The sequence below is a fragment of the Vicia villosa genome, linkage group LG2 (assembly GCF_029867415.1).
Source record: "Vicia villosa cultivar HV-30 ecotype Madison, WI linkage group LG2, Vvil1.0, whole genome shotgun sequence".
Taxonomy (NCBI): Eukaryota; Viridiplantae; Streptophyta; class Magnoliopsida; order Fabales; family Fabaceae; genus Vicia; species Vicia villosa.
The window spans coordinates 179,264,136-179,276,940 of record NC_081181.1 but is presented as its reverse complement, the minus strand read 5'-3'; the positions used below and the strand labels follow the sequence as shown (position 1 = coordinate 179,276,940).

Here is a 12,805-nt window from a genome sequence, read left to right as displayed (position 1 = left end):
TATATTGAAACCTTTGCACCAGTGGCCAGGTTAGAATCTATTGTTAGAACAAGATTTGTTCTGATCAATATTCTTAGTTTTGATGATAACAATGTATATGAATTTTGTATGAGATAATGTGGTTCTCTAATCCTATGCAATTTCCATTTCAGGAATCACATAAAGATTATGCACAAAATCAGCGCAAGAAGCACTGACTCAGAAGGTTCAGCATGCAACATCAGAACATGGTCTAGCAAGACATCAGAAGATGGTCAAGCAGAATCAGAACATGGTCTATGGAAGCATCAGAAGGACTTGAGATCAGAAGCAGAAGCACTGAAGTTCTCATGGTATCACGCTAAGAAGCACTTCAAGGTCAGAAGACAAGAAGATGCTCTGCACCAAGCTGTTTGACTCTGATAATATTTAAATGTTGTTTACACAAACATCAGATCAGAAGCAAGTACAAGATGGCAGGCTACGCTGACTGACAAAAGGAACGTTAGTAGCTATTAAAGGCAACATCAGTAGACACAGCGAAAGCAAGGCTCAAGGTAGTTGACAAAAGAGTGAAACATTAAATGCAATGCTGTACGGATCACGCAAAGCATTAAATGCTCCCAACGGTCATCTTCTCAAACGCCTATAAATAGAAGTTCTGATGAGAAGCTGAATACAACACTTGCGCAAATATACAGAAAACGCTGTCAAATTCAAAAAGCTCTCAAACTTCATCTTCAACCTCACTACATTGCTGTTGTAATATCTTAGTGAGATTAAGCTTAAACTTAAGAGAAAATCACAGTGGTGATAATAGCTTTATAAGAAGCATTGTAACTCCTAAAAGAATTTGTTTACATTTATTTGTAAGAACTAGAGTGATCAGGTTGTTGATCAGAATACTCTAGAAAGTCTTAGAGGGTATCTAAGCAGTTTGTTCCTAGAGTGATCAGGTTGTGATCAGTATACTCTAGAAGACTTAGAAGTTATCTAAGTGGAAAACCATTGTAATCTTGTGTGATTAGTGGATTAAATCCTCAGGTGAGGTAAACCACTCTAGGGGGTGGACTGGAGTAGTTTAGTTAACAACGAACCAGGATAAAAATCATTGTGCAAATTGTTTTTATCTTACAAGTTTTAAAGCTACACTTATTCAAACCCCCCTTTCTAAGTGTTTTTCTATCCTTCAATTGGCATCAGAGCGCCGGTTCTAAGGTGCAAGCACTTAACCGTGTTTAGAAAAGATTCAGGAAGAGAAAAACGCTTAAGTCAAGATGGCTGGTGAAGATCCAACAAATACATCTACATCTGGCTCTGCTGAGCAATACAATGGAAATGGTAACAATGTTTATACTAGACCACCAGTATTTGATGGTGAAAACTTTGAATACTGGAAAGATAAACTTGAAAGTTACTTCCTTGGTCTAGATGGTGACTTATGGGATCTGCTGATGGATGGTTACAAACATCCAGTGAAAGCTACTGGTGTGAAGCTTACAATACAAGAAATGAATGATGATCAAAAGAAGCAATTCAAAAATCATCATAAGTGTAGGACTGTTTTGCTGAATGCTATCTCTCATGCTGAATATGAGAAGATATCTAACAGGGAAACTACCTATGATATATATGAGTCATTGAAAATGACCCATGAAGGAAATGCCCAAGTCAAGGAGACTAAAGCTCTTGCTTTGATCCAGAAATATGAAGCCTTCAAGATGGAGGATGATGAAAATATTGAGAAGATGTTCTCAAGATTTCAAACGCTAACTGCTAGATTGAGAGTTCTTGACAAAGGATACACAAGGGCTGATCATGTCAAGAAGATCATCAGAAGCTTGCCAAGAAGATGGGGTCCTATGGTGACTGCTTTCAAAATGTCCAAGAATCTGAATGAAGTCTCTCTTGAAGAATTGTTTAGTGCTATGAGGAGTCATGAAATTGAGCTGGATGCTAATGAATCTCAGAAGAAAGGTAAGTCTATTGCATTAAAATCTAATTATAAAAAATGCACTAACGCTTTTCAGGCTGAAGAAGTAGATTCTGAAGAATCATAATCAGAAGAAGAAGATGAACTGTCCATGATCTCTAGAAGGATAAATCAACTCTGGAAGAGCAAGCAAAGGAAGTTCAAGAGCTTCAGAAGTTCAAAGAAGCCTGAAAGAGGAGAATCTTCTGGAGGCAGAAGATCTGACAAGAAGAAGGTCATCTGCTATAAGTGCAATGAGCCTGGACACTTCAAGAATGAATGTCCAAAACTTCAGAAGGAGAATCCCAAGAAGAAGTTTCATAAGAAGAAGGGTCTTATGGCAACGTGGGATGATTCTGAATCAGAATCAGACTCTGAAGGTGAGCAAGCAAACCTTGCACTGATGGCCATAGTGGATGATGGATCAGAATCTACATCAGAATCAGATTCTAAAGAGATATCCTTAACAGCAAAGAAGACAAAGCACAAAATGTCATGGTACCTGGACTCTGGGTGCTCGCGACACATGACGGGAAGAAGGTCTATGTTCCAAGACCTGGTGCTTAAGTCTGGTGGAGAAGTCAAGTTTGGAGGAGATCAGAAGGGCAAGATTATTGGCTCTGGAACCATAAGTATTGGTAACTCTCCTTCCATTACTAATGTACTTCTTGTAGAAGGATTAGCGCATAACTTATTATCCATAAGTCAATTAAGTGACAATGGTTATGACATAATCTTCAATCAAAAGTCTTGCAAGGCTGTAAGTCAGAAGGATGGCTCAATCCTATTTACAGGCAAGAGAAAGAACAGCAAAATAATATAATTTTTCCACCGCCACCACCATTACCTTTAGTTGTGAACATTTTACACAATGATTAACACAACCATCATAATAACTAGTCATGTCTCTAAGTAGTTAAGGCATGCAGTCACCAAGGTTGATCTTAAGTCTAAGATAGTAACACAATAATTTTATACCTCAATTCCTTATCATTATTATTTTTAATATTATTATTATTATTAATATTATCTTTGTCATATCTTTAAGCCAAATATTTTGTATATTTGAATCTTTCAAGTTTCAAAATGAACATCTACTTTTCGTAATAAAATTTAATCATAATTTGAAATAATAAAACTCTGGTTTCATCCAAAAAAGAAAGTGCAAATTTTTTATTTTAGTTTGCTCAATAACATAAATAATTAAAAATTTAAATAAAATGTTATTATATTGTATCAAGTCACTATAATAGTAATACTATACTCTATAATTTTAGGGGAGTCAAAATTCTTATAGCTAAAATTCTATATACTTAACATTTTTATATGTTAAAGTGGAAGTGGCCATTACTTTTTCTTTCTAAATTCAAGGAAAAATTATCAATTGAAAAATGTCTGGACTATTAAATTTCAATCTATAAAAAATGTTGTATCCTTTTTAAAACCAAGAATAGTACATATTACACTATATTCTCTTACCAAATTTCTAACACATTTTAAAATAAAAAACTTAATTTTATACACTAGAATGTCTCCTACACATGTTACTTCTTAGTCATTCTTTATATTTGCAACCACCATTTTATTAAGATAGGACAAATACATTAATAGGTTTATTATTGGTTCCACAAATATGAATGTCAGAACTTCTTCTATTTTCTTATCTTGTAAAAATAAGATAAGTCACCTGTATTCATCACATCTTATATTTATATATTAGTGTATTAGTGACACTTGTTACACTTTTTTACTTGCTAATTTATGTCTTGGATTATCAGTGGTTACGAAAAACAAATTTAGAAGAGCATGCTAGTCAATGAACTTTTGTCTATGTGGATGACACATACTCCAAAGTGTTTATATCATCACATATTTTTATTTTACTCAAATTAAATATTTAAGCATGAGAGTAGTTCTTCTATTTCTTTATAGTTAACCTGAGATCAATAGGTACTGGGGAAAATTAAAATTTTATATTCCTTCCTACCTTGGAGGACTTTAATAATTTTTTTTTTGGTTTTAATATACGAGATTGGAAGAGCCATCTGTTTTCTAGATTCGTTGTTGCAATATACAATCAATGTCTACGTGCTTGGGAGCCATGATTTTATTTTTCATTAATGTTTGGATGTTATTGAGTTTCTCTATGCTAGCTAGTCAAGACACGGCGTCTGATCTAGAATTCTAATCTTTAAAGAAATATGTCAGTTAAAAAATATAAATTTCTTTGCTAATGCTCTTACCTCAGTAGATATTTCAAAAATTGTTGTTATGAGGTTGAGTAATACCCATTCTCTTTGTATTCTACCTCGTTGTTGATGGTGTTGAATGCAAAACAAAGATTTCCCAATATTTATGGAGTCTGGTCCTTCGAGAACTCCTCATATACTGATCTCTATGGACCACGTCACCATCATTTTTACAAGGTCAATCTTACCTTAGACATAATATTCGGGATCCTCAGTCTTTCCCATTAATCGGTAACTCTAGAAATAAGGTCTTACAAGTCTCGTTGTGTTGATGATGACACAATTTATGCATTATATATTTAAGTAGATTGTCTCTACATCCCGATATATCTCGCTTACAAAATTTCAAAATTATTCCTCTCTTTCGTCTTCATATATTAAGATTAAGCTGGGAGCATGGCCATTGACTAAAAAAGAATTAGAGGAACCCCTCATATGCTGATCTCTATGGACCATGTCACCATTGTTTATACGAGGTCAATCTTCTCTTGGATAGATTATGCGGGATCCTTAGTCTTTCCGAATACTTGGTAACTCTAGAAATAAGGTCTTATATGTCATGTTGTGTTGACAGTGACAACATTTATGCATGCTATGTTTTAGTATATTGCCTCGACGTCCCAGAATATCTTGCTTACCAAATTTCCTAGTCTTTCCACTCTTTCATCTTCGTATATTAAGACTGAGCTGAGAGTATGGTCATTGAGTAAAAAAATTAGAGAAACATACGACTTTCTCCCTTTGAGAGCTTATTACTAGGGGAGGATATGCTGTTATTAATGCTTTATAATGCCTCTTCAAAATATTATGTCAATAATAATTTTTCTCATTTCCTCAGTGGTTCGAAGAAGTGGAGTTCTTTCTAGTGGTTTCAATAATTTGCGTAAGTATAAACATTCAAACTAGTATAACATGATAAGAAAATTATCGATCCCACAAAGATTAGGCTTAAATTATTTATAAACCACTGTGTGGTTTGTTATTTGGATCTTAAAGACAAATCAGTATTTGTTCGTGTAATTAATTTAAATTTGTATTCGCATTAAGCTCAAGCATGGTTATTGAAATATATTTATTTCAATTGTGTGTATACTTTCATTCACTTTTGAATCAACAAGTTTTTGGAATTGTTTCTTGTGAATAAGTGGGTTAGTTTTATTTTTATCATCCGATCGATCACTTTAATTAATTGAACTTCTTATATGTTATTTGTGTCTTCATGGTGTTGCTTATTATGTACCTAAAACAATATGCACCTATAGTTGGCACCAAAATCTAAGTACGTCTCTACATAGTACACACATTCATAATCCTTAGATGGTTTCAAAGAGAACATTGTTACATCCCTGCAGGAATCCCTATTAGTCCATTGGTAGAAAAGGCATAATACACGACTCTCAATGCTAACAATGCAAATGGTGTGTTAGAGATTACGGGTGTTTTGACGATAATACGATGAATAACAGAATCATTAGGCCTTGCATCTTAACTTCTCGTTTGAATTCGAACCAGTGATGTTTTAGATGTTCCTAAGTGTATGACAATTTTCTTGTGTTGCAATAGATGATCCACTCTTGTACCTCAAGAAAACTCTAGAGGTGGAAAATATTTCAAAGAAACCTAGATTATTTATGATTCATTTAGATTCATATTCTTTCCTTATTGATTTAGTGGTCGAGCTAAAAGTTGACTCAACTTAATAGAGGAAAATTTAATTGTAACATGAAATTTAGTGCACGCCACGAAGGAGATGAGAAATATGAGAATGATTCTACTTGGTGAGTCTATGATGTATTTCGATCGAACGAACATTATTGTTATGAATGCATACCGCACTATAGAAATATATTTTAATTGCAGAAAATATCATGCTTGAGGAAACATAATATGAATCTAAATGTTTCATTTCCTTTAATTGTATGTACAATACAAGGTTATTCCTCGCACTATCTGAGTAGAAAATTGTTCTTGTACACTTGGACCCTAATACGTGGTGTTATTCAAAATTTAAAAATGAATTTTCATTCATTTATAATCATTATGATCACTTGCTTCCCGAACCTTTAAGGAATGAACTACTCTTGGTGAGCTCACGCACTGGTTTGCTTGTGAATCTAATGAAAGCATATGCATGCGTACCAGCCAATGCTCCTAGAGTAGGCGACACCAAATATATCCATATTCCTCTATATTCGTGGTGTAAAATAGCTGGCCCTAAACTTCTCGCTGGATTCATTGATGCTCCCGTGATTGGTCTGTCAAATATATTTTCATTCACAAGTAAGTTTTAAGTTTAAAATATCTCACAAAACATGTAACCTCTTTATTAAATTAAAAAATGTACAATATTTGTTTTATTTAATGATCTATACTCGTTATTAAGGTCTAAAGAGTAATACCCGGCAAATAACACACATATTATAATTGTAGATCCAACTGCAAGTCCTGCCAATTCACCGATCTACAGAAATAAATAAAATTAATTAACAATAGCTATGAGACATGGTTGAATAATATTTGAAAGTCTCATATATAACATAAAGATAAATTTAAGTAATTTAATCTTTTAAAATATGTTAATACAATTAATTAGTGAATTTTACCGCTCTATTATCGGTGGCAACTCCAGAAATGATGAACATAAGGTAGAAAGTGATTATAAACTCAACCACAAAAGCTTGGAGATTAGAACCAGCAGGAAGTGTTCCCACAAAATGATTTTCTTTGTCACTGAATATAATTTTGAGAGCTCCACTTGCAAGTATTGATCCAATGAGTTGAGCAATTATATATGATGGTACCTGCATTCAAAATTAAATTAAAACCAATTTCTTCAGAAAAAATATACAATAAGAATATTATCATATATGAAAGTGTCTTTGGTAATTCACCTGCATCAATGGAAATCTTTTGGTGGAGGCATGAGCAATGGTGACTGCAGGATTGAAATGAGCACCAGAGATATGACCAAGAGAATATACCAATACCACAACTGCAAGTCCCCAAACAATTGCAATTCCAGGGAGTGTCACTACATTTTCATTGTTAAGGTTAACAACTACAGAGCCACATCCAACAAATATTAAGAATGTTCCCACTACCTCTGCCACCAACTATATTCAACAAAAAACACAACAATGTTTTAGTCATCGTTTTAATTAAAATATTATATATCAAAAACAATAATTGATTTTGTTTAAAGTTAAGATCTTAAGAAAAGCCACCTTTTGCAAAAGAGGTACATAATCTTCAATGCTTGACTCGTCACACTTTTTCGTGGCATCGTTGCTTACATTTAAAACCACATCAAGGTTTCTATTACTATCTGAATTATCACCCATGTCTAATAGAGTATTTAAGGATAACGTTAAGATATTTATTATATCAAACAATGTTTTTATGTTTTGATTGTGGGATTAGATGTGATGAATGAAGAATCGAGATGCAACATCGCCAATTTATAGGGAAAACAAACATGCTAATGTTTAATAATATGGTTGGCAGAATGTATGTTTTAAATAAGAAAAAAAGATTTGACTAAACAAAATCTAAAGTAAGATTATTTTGATTTGAAATTTTTACGTTGAGTTGGTAAGTTTTGACCTGATCAGTTGGATAGAAAAACTCCAATTATAGAAAATGCAGTGTGATAAACGTATAATATTTTTTTGGGATACTCACAGAAATTTTGTTCACACGTCTCATTTTTGTTAGAATCAATGCTTTGTGGTCTCTTTCTCTTATCTTATGTACGTATTTACATACATACATCTAAATATTCCAACAATTTTCTTGTGTGATTATTTTCTTTTAAAATCACTCTAAGCTTGTGTGCTATCTGTCACAAATCATAATTCTGAGTTACACTAACTAAATGATTGATTATGTTTGATTGTTTTAAAATAATATAAGATCCGGCAAAGTAATATACTTTTTCCATCGCCACCACCATTACCTTTAGTTGTGAACATTTTACACAATGATTAACACAACCACCATAATAACTAGTCATGTCTCTAAATTGTTAAGGGATGCAGTCACCAAGGTTGATCTTAAGTCTAAGATAGAAACACAATAATTTTATACCTCAATTCCTTATCATTATTATTTTTAATATTATTATTATTATTAATATTATCTTTGTCATATCTTTAAGCCAAATATTTTGTATATTTGAATCTTTCAAGTTTCAAAATGAACATCTACTTTTCGTAATAAAATTTAATCATAATTTGAAATAATATAACTCTGGTTTCATCCAAAAAAGAAAGTGCAAATTTTTTATTTTAGTTTGCTCAATAACATAAATAATTAAAAATTTAAATAAAATGTTATTATATTGTATCGGGTCACTATAATAGTAATACTATACTCTATAATTTTAGGGGAGTCAAAATTCTTATAGCTAAAAATCTATATACTTAACATTTTTATATGTTAAAGTGGAAGTGGCCATTACTTTTTCTTTCTAAATTCAAGGAAAAATTATCAATTGAAAAATGTCTGGACTATTAAATTTCAATCTATAAAAAATGTTATATCCTTTTTAAAACCAAGAATAGTACATATTACACTATATTCTCTTACCAAATTTCTAACACATTTTAAAATAAAAAACTTAATTTTATACACTAGAATGTCTCCTACACATGTTACTTCTTAGTCATTCTTTATATTTGCAACCACCATTTTATTAAGATAGGACAAATACATTAATAGGTTGATTATTGGTTCCACAAATATGAATGTCAGTAATTCTTCTATTTTCTTATCTTGTAAAAATAAGATAAGTCACCTGTATTCATCACATCTTATATTTATATATTAGTGTACTAGTGACACTTGTTACACTTTTTTACTTGCTAATTTATGTCTTGGATTATCAGTGGTTACGAAAAACAAATTTAGAAGAGCATGCTAGTCAATGAACTTTTGTCTATGTGGATGACACATACTCCAAAGTGTTTATATCATCACATATTTTTCTTTTACTCAAATTAAATATTTAAGCATGAGAGTAGTTCTTCTATTTCTTTATAGTTAACCTGAGATCAATAGGTACTGGGGAAAATTAAAATTTTATATTCCTTCCTACCTTGGAGGACTTTAATAATTTTTTTTTTGGTTTTAATATACGAGATTGGAAGAGCCATCTATTTTCTAGATTCGTTGTTGCAATATACAATCAATGTCTACGTGCTTGGGAGCCATGATTTTACTTTTCATTAATGTTTGGATGTTATTGAGTTTCTTTATGCTAGCTAGTCAAGACACGGCGTCTGATCTAGAATTCTAATCTTTAAAGAAATATGTCAGTTAAAAAATATAAATTTCTTTGCTAATGCTCTTACCTCTGTAGATATTTTAAAAATTGTTGTTATGAGGTTGAGTAATACCCATTCTCTTTGTATTCTACCTCGTTGTTGATGGTGTTGAATGCAAAACAAAGATTTCCCAATATTTATGGAGGTTGGTCCTTCGAGAACTCCTCATATACTGATCTCTATGGACCACGTCACCATCATTTTTACGAGGTCAATCTTACCTTAGACATAATATGCGGGATCCTCAGTCGTTCCCATTAATCGGTAACTCTAGAAATAAGGTCTTACAAGTCTCGTTGTGTTGATGATGACACAATTTATGCATTATATATTTAAGTAGATTGTCTCTACATCCCGATATATCTCGCTTACAAAATTTCCAAATTATTCCTCTCTTTCGTCTTCATATATTAAGATTGAGCTGGGAGCATGGCCATTGACTAAAAAAGAATTAGAGGAACCCCTCATATGCGGATCTCTATGGACCATGTCACCATTGTTTTTACGAGGTCAATCTTCTCTTGGATAGATTATGCGGGATCCTTAGTCTTTCCCAATACTTGGTAACTCTAGAAATAAGGTCTTATATGTCATGTTGTGTTGACAGTGACAACATTTATGCATTCTATGTTTTAGTATATTGCCTCGACGTCCCAGAATATCTTGCTTACCAATTTTCCTAGTCTTTCCACTCTTTCATCTTCGTATATTAAGACTGAGCTGAGAGTATGGTCATTGAGTAAAAAAATTAGAGAAACATACGACTTTCTCGCTTTGAGAGCTTATTACTAGGGGAGGATATGCAGTTATTAATGCTTTATAATGCCTCTTCAAAATATTATGTCAATAATAATTTTTCTCATTTCCTCAGTGGTTCGAAGAAGTGGAGTTCTTTCTAGTGGTTTCAATAATTTGCGTAAGTATAAACATTCAAACTAGTATAACATGATAAGAAAATTATCGATCCCACAAAGATTAGGCTTAAATTATTTATAAACCACTGTGTGGTTTGTTATTTAGATCTTAAAGACAAATCAGTATTTCTTCGTGTAATTAATTTAAATTTGTATTCGCATTAAGCACAAGCATGGTTATTGAAATATATTTATTTCAATTGTGTGTATACTTTCATTCACTTTTGAATCAACAAGTTTTTGGAATTGTTTCTTGTGAATAAGTGGGTTAGTTTCATTTTTATCATCCGATCGATCACTTTAATTAATTGAACTTCTTATATGTTATTTGTGTCTTCATGGTGTGGCTTATTATGTACCTAAAACAATATGCACCTATAGTTGGCACCAAAATCTAAGTAGATCTCTACATAGTACACACATTCATAATCCTTAGATGGTTTCAAAGAGAACATTGTTACATCCCTGCAGGAATCCCTATTAGTCCTTTGGTAGAAAAGGCATAATACACGACTCTCAATGCTAATAATGCAAATGGTGTGTTAGAGATTACGGGTGTTTTGACGATAATACAATGAATAACAGAATCATTAGGCCTTGCATCTTAACTTCTCGTTTGAATTCGAACCAGTGATGTTTTAGATGTTCCTAAGTGTATGACAATTTTCTTGTGTTGCAATAGATGATCCACTCTTGTACCTCAAGAAAATTCTAGAGGTGGAAAATATTTCAAAGAAACCTAGATTATTTATGATGCATTTAGATTCATATTGTTTCCTTATTGATTTAGTGGTCGAGCTAAAACATGACTCAACTTAATAGAGGAAAATTTAATTGCAACATGAAATTTAGTGCACGCCACGAAGGAGATGAGAAATATGAGAATGATTCTACTTGGTGAGTCTATGATGTATTTCGATCGAACGAACATTATTGTTATGAATGCATACCGCACTATAGAAATATATTTTAATTGCAGAAAATATCATGCTTGAGGAAACATAATATGAATCTAAATGTTTCATTTCCTTTAGTTGTATGTACAATACAAGGTTATTCCTCACACTATCTGAGTAGAAAATTGTTCTTGTACACTTGGACCCTAATACGTGGTGTTATTCAAAATTTAAAAATGAATTTTCATTCATTTATAATCATCATGATCACATGCTTCCCGAACCTTTAAGGAATGAACTACTCTTGGTGAGCTCACGCACTGGTTTGCTTGTGAATCTAATGAAAGCATATGCATGCGTACCAGCCAATGCTCCTAGAGTAGGTAACACCAAATATATCCATATTCCTCTATATTCGTGGTGTACAATAGCTGGCCCTAAACTTCTCGCTGGATTCATTGATGCTCCCGTGATTGGTCTGTCAAATATATTTTCATTCACAAGTAAGTTTTAAGTTTAAAATATCTCACAAAACATGTAACCTCTTTATTAAATTAAAAAATGTACAATATTTGTTTTACTTAATGATCTTTACTCGTTATTAAGGTCTAAAGAGTAATACCCGGCAAATAACACACATATAATAATTGTAGATCCAACTGCAAGTCCTGCCAATTCACCGATCTACAGAAATAAATAAAATTAATTAACAATTGCTATGAGACATGGTTGAATAATATTTGAAAGTTTCATATATAACGTAAAGATAAATTTAAGTAATTTAATCTTTTAAAATATGTTAATACAATTAATTAGTGAATTTTACCGCTCTATTATCGGTGGCAACTCCAGAAATGATGAACATAAGGTAGAAAGTGATTATAAACTCAACCACAAAAGCTTGGAGATTAGAACCAGCAGGAAGTGTTCCCACAAAATGATTTTCTTTGTCACTGAATATAATTTTGAGAGCTCCACTTGCAAGTATTGATCCAATGAGTTGAGCAATTATATATGATGGTACCTGCATTCAAAATTAAATTAAAACCAATTTCGTCAGAAAAAATATACAATAAGAATATTATCATATATGAAAGTGTCTTTGGTAATTCACCTGCATCAATGGAAATCTTTTGGTGGAGGCATGAGCAATGGTGACTGCAGGATTGAAATGAGCACCAGAGATATGACTCGTCACACTTTTCGTGGCATCGTTGCTTACATTTAAAACCACATCAAGGTTTCTATTACTATCTGAATTATCACCCATGTCTAATAGAGTATTTAAGGATAACGTTAAGATATTTATTATATCAAACAATGTTTTTATGTTTTGATTGTGGGATTAGATGTGATGAATGAAGAATCGAGATGCAACATCGCCAATTTATAGGGAAAACAAACATGCTAATGTTTAATAATATGGTTGGCAGAATGTATGTTTTAAATAAGAAAAAAAGATTTGACTAAA

The 12,805-nt window shown here is 32.2% G+C and overlaps 2 protein-coding genes across 2 annotated transcripts; both read right to left on the bottom strand.

Moving 5' to 3' along the window:
- Positions 1-6,244: 6,244 nt before the first annotated feature.
- LOC131647554 (nodulin-26-like) lies at positions 6,245-7,544 on the bottom strand. The gene is made up of 5 exons (XM_058917441.1): positions 7,425-7,544; positions 7,092-7,313; positions 6,804-7,001; positions 6,600-6,661; positions 6,245-6,455 (listed from the first exon to the last, which is right to left on the bottom strand). Exons 1-5 carry the CDS (start codon positions 7,539-7,541, stop codon positions 6,245-6,247), a joined length of 810 nt encoding a protein of 269 aa, XP_058773424.1. The 5' UTR covers positions 7,542-7,544.
- Positions 7,545-11,601: 4,057 nt separating this feature from the next.
- Positions 11,602-12,604, bottom strand: LOC131650761 (nodulin-26-like). The gene is made up of 4 exons (XM_058920467.1): positions 12,449-12,604; positions 12,161-12,358; positions 11,957-12,018; positions 11,602-11,812 (listed from the first exon to the last, which is right to left on the bottom strand). The coding sequence occupies exons 1-4, from the start codon at positions 12,602-12,604 to the stop codon at positions 11,602-11,604; spliced, it is 627 nt and encodes a 208-aa protein (XP_058776450.1).
- Positions 12,605-12,805: the final 201 nt, after the last annotated feature.